Below are 10,772 nucleotides of genomic sequence, written 5' to 3' on the forward strand. Positions count from 1 at the left end.
TATACCACAATATTATCTGACTGTAAAAACCACAGGACACTTCTTTCTCTGTATTAATAGTTTGATTTTTCTATAAATGTACATGTATCTAAAAATTAAGATAAACATGGTTTTCATTTGCTTATAAAAGTGAATGTAAGAGCTCTTCATAAAGGCTACATGGTATTATTGTACCATGTAATTTCAAAAGTTTTAAGACTCCTCTTTTGAGGAAACAAACCCAAAGGGAAAGAGGAATGTCCTACCCCTTAGAGTTGTAAAGGGGTGAAGATCTGTAACAACCAGCAAAAGAGAAAAGAGTCCAGCCAAAGTTGGCTACAGAAGACCCACGAAGGACAAATCCTTAAAGAACAATTATCCAATAATGCCCTCGCCCTCCCTAGTTCACAGAAGTAGTTCTAAAGGGGACCACCTAAATAGATGTAAAATGTCCCTGAATAATATCAAAAAATATATCATACAGTAGGCAGTGACATAAACTATAAAATACATCCAGTCAAACTCACACTTAGATTATTCTTTCTGGGAAAAAAAATCAGATAATTATTACCCTAGAATATAAGAAGGCAAATAATATAGAATATCCACCTTTTCTTTTTTGTTACATGAGCATTTTTATTAGCAACAATAATGATGGTTAAAAAGAATTCAAGCCAGGCATGGTGGTACACACCTTTAATCCCAGCACTCAGGAGGCAGAGGTAAGAGGGTTGCTGTGAGCTCGAAGCTACCCTGAGACTACATAGTGAATTCCAGGTCAGCCTGAGGGCTAGAGTAAGGCCATACCTCAAAAAAAAAAAAAAAAAAAAAAAAAAGAATTCACTTGCATGGACATAGTGGGCAATACATCCATATCAGATTATATTTCAAATACTGATTTCTGTCAGCAGTTCTCAGGGTATCATTTGGAGACTTCATTGTCCCTGAGACCTATCTATATGATGGTGAAGTTAAAACGATTATATAGTAACTCTAAGATGTGCCTTTCCTTCTCATTCTCTGGGCAGTTACAGGAGTTTCCAGAGGCTGTTGGACATATGACAGCACAGCATACTGAATACAGCAGCAGATATGAGGATCTACTTGTCTCCTATGAAACCAGACATCAAAGAGCTTTGCAAAAATAAACAATGTTATTCCTCTCACTATCTTTTGTTTTAAAAATGTTTATTTTTCATTAAAACAATGTATCTTAATAGACAGTAGGTTGGTTACTTTTTTCTTTAAACAAATTTTGTTTAAAATGTCACAAATTAAATTTTTAGTACCATATAGCTAATATATGGATCTTACATAGAAAAGCTGTTTAGAATCCTTGATTTGTAAGTATATATCTTAAGTTCAATGAGTTTCAGAGTAATGGCATATTTAATCTTCAATTTAAGAAGTCATAGTCCTACCATTATTTCCACAACACAAACAAGAAAACAAACAAGTAACCCAAGTAATCTCTTAAACCAGTCTTTGAATACATCTGTAATTCTTGCCCCTATTCCTCTTTGCCATGAATCAACTAATACCTTCCCCAGGTGATTAAAGATCACTCTTATATGATTAATGATTAGATGCTAATCTCTGTAAACCAAGATGGGATATTATTCTATTTCTGTCTTACAGAGAAGTAGTATACTACAAAAATAAAATCTCATCACCATTAACACAAGCAGCACTCAATAAAGAAAACTACTGGTAAGTTGGTACGCAGCCATCCAGCATTTACTTACACACACATATGCACACGTAACATGAATGGGTACAATTCTTAAATGTGATCAATCAAATGGCCTTAGCAGCTTGTCTTACCTCACTTAAAACCTCTTTAAGATTTGCCTACATCAACATACATATGTGCTACTTTTTACAGATACCCTCACCTTAGTTCACCCACTTTAAGTCCTCTACATGGCTTACTTTCAAATTCTTGCTATTACAAGAATAATTACAAGAAGTATTTGATATGTTTGTGTACTTGTGAAGTCATAGCTGCTGAAAAATCCTAGAAGTAAATTTTCTAGGTTAAAGGGTGCAAACATTCAAAATCTTAATCAATTTTTTGCCAAATGCCCTCAATAATTTCCTGCCAAATTCATACTTTCACCAACAACATGAAATTTCCTCCATCAATTCAGCTGGTAAATGCCTTGGAAGTTGATATTTTTGTTGCTTCAAAATAAAATTAGTAATGCTATTCTCAATGGTTATCATAATACCAATGAGAATCATATACAAATCAGATTCATCCATACTTTATAAAATGCATTTTAAATGCCTCAGAGGACAAAATACACAAGATACACACAAAATCCTCAACTAGTAAACCCTCAAATATTAGGGACCTTGATTAAAAAAAACAGTTATCCAAATTATTTCAGAAGATACAAATCTAAGCTATACAGCAAAGTTAGTCTCAAACACTAAACTGGAAGTAGAGCTGTGAGGGTGGACGATGATCTACCCACACCAATAATAAAGGCTACAAAATGAAAAGCTATCAAATCATACCAGTGGCCAAATTAGCTTTTATAAAATAACAAGCAACGGATTTCATATCATAAATGTCAATGAAACAGATTACAACGGTATGGGGTGGCTATAACTGGAAAGTTCAATGAAATTCACAGATCTTACTGAAAATGAAAACATTAATATTTTAAATGAAATGTTTTGAACATGACTATTCATTTCAGTCATATAAGACTAGCATAAATTTTTATAATAATAAGTAGAATAGTATTTTCTTGCATATAGTTTGAAAATTCATCACACTCTAACCTGCCTGTTCTATGTTAGCGAATGGATGTTCCAGGATTCGCTTTTTCATTAAAATCTCTTTCTTGACTTTGTGCTAGTAGTTTTAAACTGAAGGCCTCCCACACGTCTTTGTGACAAAGTAAAACCTCATAATTCAAATCCAATTGGCTCACTTCTAAAATAGTATATATCATTCTCATTTGGTAACAAGTTGAAAATACTGTAATTCCTTCCATAATATTATTGTGAAGTAAAGGAAATCAACCTGAAAGGCAATTCAATTTTCCACACTAAGGATTTACAAAGTTAAGGATTCATCCATCCATCCTTGCAGCTGATCAGTTCACACTTAATTCTAGGGTTCATCTTTGCTCATCAGCTACTATATATAGGGAAAGTTATTTAACCTGTCACTATTAATAAGTTTAATTTGGAGTATATTTCTACATATTTCTGTCATTTTATTTGTCATTTCTGATAATTTAATATAAGTATATAATGTATTTTGATCATATCTACTCCCATTGCCTTCTCTTATTCCTCTCCCCTTCCCACTAAACCCCTTCTTTCCAATTGAGTATTTCTTTTAAACATGTTACACTCTGATCTTTCTCATTTGTTTTGCAGATACTATACATTACCAATGCCCTTATCCCTTACCTTATCCTTTACCCTATTCCTTAAATCCACCTACGATAAAACACAGCATCTTAACAGATACTAGACAAAGCCTTAGAAATACCTGGTAACTTTATTTATCATTTATTCTTATCATTCTGAATGATTTAATAAGTCAAAAATGTAAGACCCAGAATTAAGTGACATGTTTGGTGTTTCTTGAACTTGTAACTGACTATTCCCAATGAACAGAGAACCTTCTCATGCAATCTGAATCATGTGTAATTACAGTATGGCAAGGTCTCTCCTGGGCTATAGAAGCTGGCATTTTTCCCAGGATTTGTCACATCATGGGAACCATACACACCAATAAAAATCCAAAAATAAACATATTAAAGCAATGGCCTACAGACTTACATAAAGAAACTCCACACTTAAGAATAAAAATTGTAAAGTCCAACCAACAGACATCCCTCATCAGACAGGCCAAAGAAGACATCAGCGTTATCACAGGGCTCACCACACCTACCAACTCCCAGGTGTGGGCTCTGTGGGCAGCTCACCAATCTTCCCTCAGGCTGGACAGAGCTATTAAGTATAGAAAAGAAAGGGGAATATCACCACATACAGCCACTGAAGCAGTGCTAAGTGTGGAAGAGGGTGATCACTTTTAATTTTATAATGCCAGTTTATTGATTTTTCAAGGTGCTTAAACAAAGTTACCTTCAGAGCTACATCTTCTACCAAACAAGTCAATTTTCATAATACAATAAATATTGGTTTTTGATTAAACATATTTCACCTGAAGTGAACAGCAGCCACTGTGCACCAGCGCTCTTAGAAGGTGGCTTCTTTTGTTTAAGTTCCTCTGCAATGGCTCTAAGACACATGGGAAGAAGGCTCACATCTGACTCTGTGGTGACAGACTTTTACATGCTCCTTATCATGGCTTTGAAAAAAAAACATGAAATACCCCTCTATATCTTGACATAAAAGCTAAGAAGTACTGTTACTTCCTGTGGGCCACGTCTACCTACTCCTACCCTCAATTCATAGCTAGATGCATTTATTAACCACCCAACAAAGCCCATCAAATTTCCAACCGCTTAAGTTTTCAAAAGCAGTTATAAACCAAACCATGAAAGGCACAAAAATGCAATCCTTTTTCTCATCTTGCAAGCACTGGAAACGGAAATAAGCACAAACACAAACTCTGCCACCTCAAAGGCACACATCCTTTTTTCTTTATTCAATCCCTAGATGTTCAATAATTTCCACATAGCTGCAAGCAGAATGGATTTATTATGATGTTACTCTAAGAAACTGCAGGAGTTCTAGATGCCAATAAAGATTACGGATCAAATGGAAGATAACTACTAACCATTGTGTCGCCTTAGATAAATAAACCTGCTCACAAACAAAGCACTTTATTGTATTTGTACTGTTACCTCCACTAATCCAACTAAAACAACCAGACAGAAGCTTTCCAGAGGCTGAAGGGAATACAAACCAGGATTTTTCAAACTCATTTCGATTATCTTTTAACATGACACCCCCTTTTCTTTCTTTCTTTCCTTTTTTACAGAACTGTCCTACTCTTGGTGGATAATGTTTGGGACCACGGAGCAAGTTATGCAAGGCAGACTGATACTTAAGAGTCAAGGTGGAAGAGGACTGAAAATGGACAACTCAGCAACCACTTCTGTGAACCTTAGCTTCAGACCTTGGAAGGAACCCCTTCTTCCCTCTGTGGATCCCCACGCAAGAACGTGGATCAAAATCGAAGGAGTAGCCAAGTGTCATGGGGGAGGGGGCGTCTCTAAACTAAAATCCAGACTGAAGGAGGGTGTGGCTATAGCTACCTCTCAAAAGAAAAGTCTGGCATCCAGTCCATCACACAGATGACCCTAAGAAATCAACTTCTCAAGATGGAACAATAATTTCATCCAATACATCCGTTGCTAATAAAACAGGTAAATCTCAATTTCACTAGCAGGGAAAAAAAGGCGCAAACTGTTTATTCCCTCCAGCCCCACTCTCAAAACCTCCAAACCCAACAGCTAATTGCACGTTCCCCACAGGACCCGCGGCAACCCCAGAGGACCAGAGGACCGGTGAGGGCTGGCTTGGGATGAATACACAGGACACCTGACGGTCCTTTCTCCGCAGAGACTTTCCCCCAGCCAGGGGCCGGGGGCTGGGGACCGGGGGCTGGGGGCTGGGGGCCGGGGAGGGGGCGCGAGCAGGCGGGAGCCCGGACCTGGCCCGCTGGCGCACCGCGCCCCCGGGTCCTGAGGCTTCACGGAGGAGCGAGTGAGCGGAGCGAGCCGGCGCGGGGGGCGGGGAGCAGGGCAGGAGGACCGCAGGGGCCAAGCGATTGTTTCCTTGCCGAGCAAAGACATTTTTTATCAAGTCTCTTTTGTATTCGAGCCCTACCTCTTTTTGGCCTAGGAAAGCTTTCGTGCAAGTGGAAGACGACTTTCTCCACAAAGTGCTGTATGTTACTGTGCTCCGGGCCGCGCACGAACACCATCCAGTCGTGGGTGAAGCCCTCCACGGTGGGTTTTTTCCTCACCTGGGCGCGGTGCCCCAGCTCCAGCTTCACCTGCACGGCACACTGCGGACAGGGGGAGGAGAGAAGCCGTGAACAACAGGAAGGTGCCGGCTCGCTGACGGAACGTTGCGCCTGACATTTTTGTTTTCCTCCTTGAAACGCACATGAAAGGAAACGGCAGTCGTGCCCTCTGCATCCACATTTCTCGCGCGTGGGTGCGCACATCCCCACACCCCACCCCCGAGATCCAGCCGGCTGCACCCGGCGGGGACCCAGGCGCCGCGAGGCCCCGCTTCCCGGCGGCCGGGATTGTAACGGAATGTTACCCCCCGGTCGGGAACGGGGTGGGGGGGGGGGCGAGAACACGGCCACCACGACAATAAATGCACCCGAAACAAACTAGAAGACAATCAGGAAGGGATGCCGGGGCGGTTTGCGGGCGTGGGAGGAAAGGTGGCTGGGACCGTGGGGCGATGAGGGGCACCGGCATGTGGGGTTCTGGCGAGCCCCCTCCCCGAAAGTAGAGCGACGACAGGCACACGCCGAGGAAGTCTTTGTGTACGTGTGTGTGTGCGTGCGTGTGCAGCGCTGTGCCAGGCGGAATGGAAACTACAGGCAGCCTCTGCTGATGGACACAAACTCCCCGTGCTCTTTCTTACCGCGGGGTTCGCACAGCACAAGAATGAGACGCCGACACGCGCGCACACACACGCCCGCAGGAAAACACGCCGAAGCATCCATAACTTAAAGCACCCCGCACCCCTACACGCCAGCGAAAAGCCCCTACGCGATCGGCGAGGCCACCCCAACACAGCCCGCCACAGGCACCACCAACCACCCCACCGCCGCACACTTTCAAGAGCCAAAGTGGTCCCAAAGTCCCTCCCACCTCCCCCTAAATAAATAATAGATAAATAATAAATAACCCCCACCACCCATGAAACTGAGCCAGGCAGGGCGGCGGGCGGACCGCGTCGGAGCCTCGGCTCGCGCACACCGGACGCAGGGGCAAAGTTGCAAGCGGCCCCGCGGCTGTCAGCCCGCACACTCGGGCTCACCCACGCGGGCGCGCCGCGGAGAACACACAACGCACCATGGTCGCGGCCGCGGCGCTTGGCGGAGGTGCGGCCGCCGAGGCTGCTCGCCGCGTCCCCGGACTGGGCGAGTGTGTGTGCGTGTGTGTGTCCGCAGCTCCCGGCGGCGGCGGCTGGAATATGGCTGAGTTATTATTCGCCTCCTTCCACCGTGTGAGTGTGTGTGTGAGAGAGAGAGAGAGAGCGAGAGTGCGCGCGTGTGAGCGAGAGGGAGTGTGTGAGTGCGCTTCTGGTGATTGCAAAGAGGCGAGGCGGGAGGGAGGCGCGGGGGGCGGCGGGCGTGTGTGAGTGTGTGCGCGCGCGCCGCGGGGGCGGGGAGCAGGGCGCGGAGGCTCCGGGAGAGAGAGGCGAGGCGAGGCGAGGCGAGGCGAGGCGGCACGGCAAGCAAGCTCCCTGCGAGCCGAGCAGAACCGACCTTGCTCCCACTGCAACCGCCGAGCGCCGGCGCTCGGTCTGGGCTGCGGGCCGACGAAGGAAAGGGAGGGAAGGAAGGAGGGAGGACAGGGGGGTCTTTATTATTATTAATTATTATTATTATTATTTTGCATGTACTTACCGAGCTAGCCATGCCTGGGAGCCCGGAGGTTTGCCGGGGTGTTGTGTGGTACCCCCTCCCCGCCCCCCTTCAGCTGTAATTCATAAAGACGCTGCTATGAATGAGAGCGCGCCCGGGAGCGGAGGGTAGATGGCGGACATTCTCTGCCTTTTTCTCCCCCCACCCCGCGCTCGCTCCCTCGGTCGCTCGCTCGCTCCCTCGCTTATTAAACTCAGCCCCCAAAAAGCAAAAGCAGCAGCAGCAGCAGCAGCAGCAGCTCCAGGGCCAGAGGATGATTCCGGAGCATGCGCCGTGGCGCCTGACACCGGGCTGGGAGCCTGGCGGGGCGGAGGGAGGGCGCGCGGGCGGGGCGGAGCGCGCGGGGAGGCCGAGAGACCCAGCCAGGGGGAGCTCGAAAGAGCCAATCGCCGGCCACCTCCGCGAACCCCGGCGGCCCGCTGCGCCACACTGGAACGCCTAGCTTAAAGTAACAGGTTCCTGCTGGGGGGTGGGGAGGAAATGCAAAGGGGGGGTGCAGCCTTGGACTCAGGAGGGAGGCCAGCCGTGGAGTCCTCCCAGCCCCTGGATAAACTCCGTTCGCCTGACAATAAAAAACGGATTAAAAGTGCTGGAATGTAGCCACTGCCCAGGAGCACCCAGCAGCCCGCGAAGGGGTGTTAGAGCGAGTCTTCGGTGTGGGTGAGCACTGTTCGGGAAGCGGGAGTGGGCTTTCTTTTTACTTTCCACGTAGTGCTGTGGTTTTGTGCTGAAACGGCGAGAACACACACCCAAACAAACTTACTGAAACAGAGTCAGAGAAATTCACCCGCCAGGAAAAAGAAAAAGTCAAGCATCAAAGTAACAATCGCTGAGCGTGAAGAGCCTACATCAAGCCCCTAGCCCTTTCTCCGTCTACTCATAAATACCCGCCCACCACCGCCCCGAAAATTTTTAAAATGAAATGAACAAGAAATTAGGATGTTCTTTCTTTCCTAGGGAACGCCTCCCTCGTTGGTGATCTGGGGCCGCGAAGCTTCACACAGCGGTGCCCAGGTGAGGGCGAGACACCTGGCAGTGCCGGGTGCAAACCCTTGGGAACCGGGCTCCCAGTTGTTTTCTTCGCGAGGCTTGCCCAGCTGGCAGCCTGTTAGGTTGCGTCAGAGCCTGAGGACTGTCCTCCGAGAACCTGCGACTGGTTGCCTTAAAATAGCAGATAAAGTTAATACTAACTGTAATGTGCAGAAATTGGATTATAATCTTTAGGCATATTGATGACAGCCAACGTAATCCATCTTGGTTATTAATCCATTTGGGCTCCTGGGTGACAACCAGTCGCAGGAGGTTCCCAGACTTGCTGTCCTAGAAATGTTCCAACTCCGTTTGCATTTTGTGTCTGGCCATGGATAGAATAGCGGGTCACGCGTGGGGCGCAAGAAACAGTAGTGACTACCTTTCTGTAGAAACTCAGACAACCTTAAAAAGGAAACAGGTAAAATCTAGACTATTGATATGAAAATGAAAGTTGAGTGTGACTTTGTTTCGTTAATTAGAGTTCCTTTCCTCTTCCTGGCTCATACCTTTCTTGTCTTGGTTTGGTCTTTTCTTTCTCTCTTCCTTTCTTTCATTCTGGTCTTAATCTGTTATTCATTATCTTTTTTGCTTTGATTCCCAACTTCTTTCTTTTTCTTCTCCCAAGCCCTCTTTCCCTTCCTCTTTCTGACTCAACTTTCTTGCTTTCCTCGCCTTACAGGAACAAGGACGAAAGCAAGTATAGTCTTGGCCCTTGGACTGAAGACAGCAGAACGGCAGGAAGGTTTCCTGGGGCATCCGGAGTCCTCATAGTTCATGTCAAGTTCTCCCCGCTGCTCACAACCAGATGATGGAATCAGAAAGGACAACTTCGAGCCAGCTTTAATCTCTGAGCCAGCAGGCTTCCAAGTCAAGTAGTGTGATTCCCCTAAAACTTTTTCAATTGAGGACCATGATCCTTCCCATCCTTCCACAGGATTGTGCATAAAGTGGAGAAAAACATTTTAATCCAAGTCTAAAGACTTAGATTTCTCAACCAAGTAACTGTTTATTACCTTGTATATGGGTGTAAGTGCATGCCATCTTATAGTACATGTGTCACTGTATGTATAATCGTTTAGTTTACATACACATAAAGGAGCTGTGCATGAAAAACCTTGTAATTAAATGATGAAGCTGCAGAGAAGTAGAAAGTGAAGATCATCTGGGTGTATCATTAGTAATCATTTTCCTACGCAGTAACCACTACCAGTTGAGTGTGGCTTAGAACACCTTCAATGGCAGCAATCCCGCTTGCCTTCAGCGTTTAGCTAACTTCTTTCTGTGCCTCCTTGGCTCTCTTGGGATTCTCCCCACAACTTGTCCTCTGCAAGAGGTACTAATGTTATTTTTTTTTAATTCCACATTTGATGAAATCATATTTATTCCAGAATTCACAAATAAATCAGAGACTCTGAGAGGGTCTTTTCCCAATACTTCTCCTTTCACACACAAAAAAATGCTTTTAAATCCGAAAGTACGGCAGGTAAATCCCAATCTGCAGACACTGGAAATTAAAATTCTGCCAGTAGATGGCGCAAAGATCCCTTCCACGGACGTCCTTACGTGACCCCTTTACAACAAAAAGACCAAGAGAAAAGAAAGAAAACACAACTCCAGTGCTCTGGGTTCAACTTTGAACAGAGGAATTTATGCATCTTGCAATTTATTATTTGTCTTTAGTTTCATCAGTTGGCTGTTAAAAGCAATCAAAGCAAGAATAACAAATGAACTTCCTATCCAGTTGTCCTGAGGATCTACAATTTGAGCTGTAACCTTGGAAAGCCACCTTTTCAGTACTTGACAATGTAAGCATGGAAAACGCACTGACAGCAGCCAAGAGTGGTGTCTCATGCCTGTCATCCCAGCACTTGGGAGGCTGAGGCAGGAGGATCAAAAGTTTCTAGCTAGTTTCAGCTACATAATGAGTTGGAAGCAAACCTGCACTTCAGAGAGAAGAGCTGGGTGGGGAGGACTAGAGATAGATTTTAAGATAAACTTTAGTGGTAAATACAAAATAATAGCAATAACTAAAATGAAGGTGATGAGTAATAAAAGCAGCTACTTATCCAAATAGTAATTCTCCTAACCAAAATTCATACCTCAGTGTGCTGGACACTGAGAAACATCATGGGGCTAGTTTAACGAGTAG

General features: G+C 44.9%; 1 protein-coding gene and 1 long non-coding RNA gene across 3 annotated transcripts in view; one reads left to right on the forward strand and one right to left on the reverse strand.

Moving 5' to 3' along the window:
• The window catches only part of Mllt3 (MLLT3 super elongation complex subunit), a 296,116-nt gene extending 288,389 nt beyond the window's left edge, over window positions 1-7,727 (reverse strand). Inside the window, exons 1-2 of one of the 2 annotated variants that reach the window (XM_004658414.3) lie at window positions 7,574-7,727; window positions 5,806-5,986 (exon numbers count right to left, since the gene is read on the reverse strand). In XM_004658414.3, the coding sequence (XP_004658471.1) occupies window positions 5,806-5,986; window positions 7,574-7,585 (193 nt within the window). In that variant the 5' untranslated portion in view covers window positions 7,586-7,727. Of the gene's footprint in view, window positions 1-5,805; window positions 5,987-7,016; window positions 7,249-7,573 lie in introns of those variants that run through there. The other variant, XM_004658415.2, reaches the window with a different exon arrangement.
• A 320-nt stretch (window positions 7,728-8,047) lies between these two features.
• Window positions 8,048-10,256, forward strand: LOC123457666. Its single transcript, XR_006635106.1, has 3 exons — window positions 8,048-8,251; window positions 8,549-8,605; window positions 9,303-10,256. It is a non-coding gene; the product is annotated as an uncharacterized LOC123457666 (long non-coding RNA).
• Window positions 10,257-10,772: the final 516 nt, after the last annotated feature.

This window comes from Jaculus jaculus, chromosome 1 (genome assembly GCF_020740685.1).
Source record: "Jaculus jaculus isolate mJacJac1 chromosome 1, mJacJac1.mat.Y.cur, whole genome shotgun sequence".
Taxonomy (NCBI): domain Eukaryota; kingdom Metazoa; phylum Chordata; class Mammalia; order Rodentia; family Dipodidae; genus Jaculus; species Jaculus jaculus.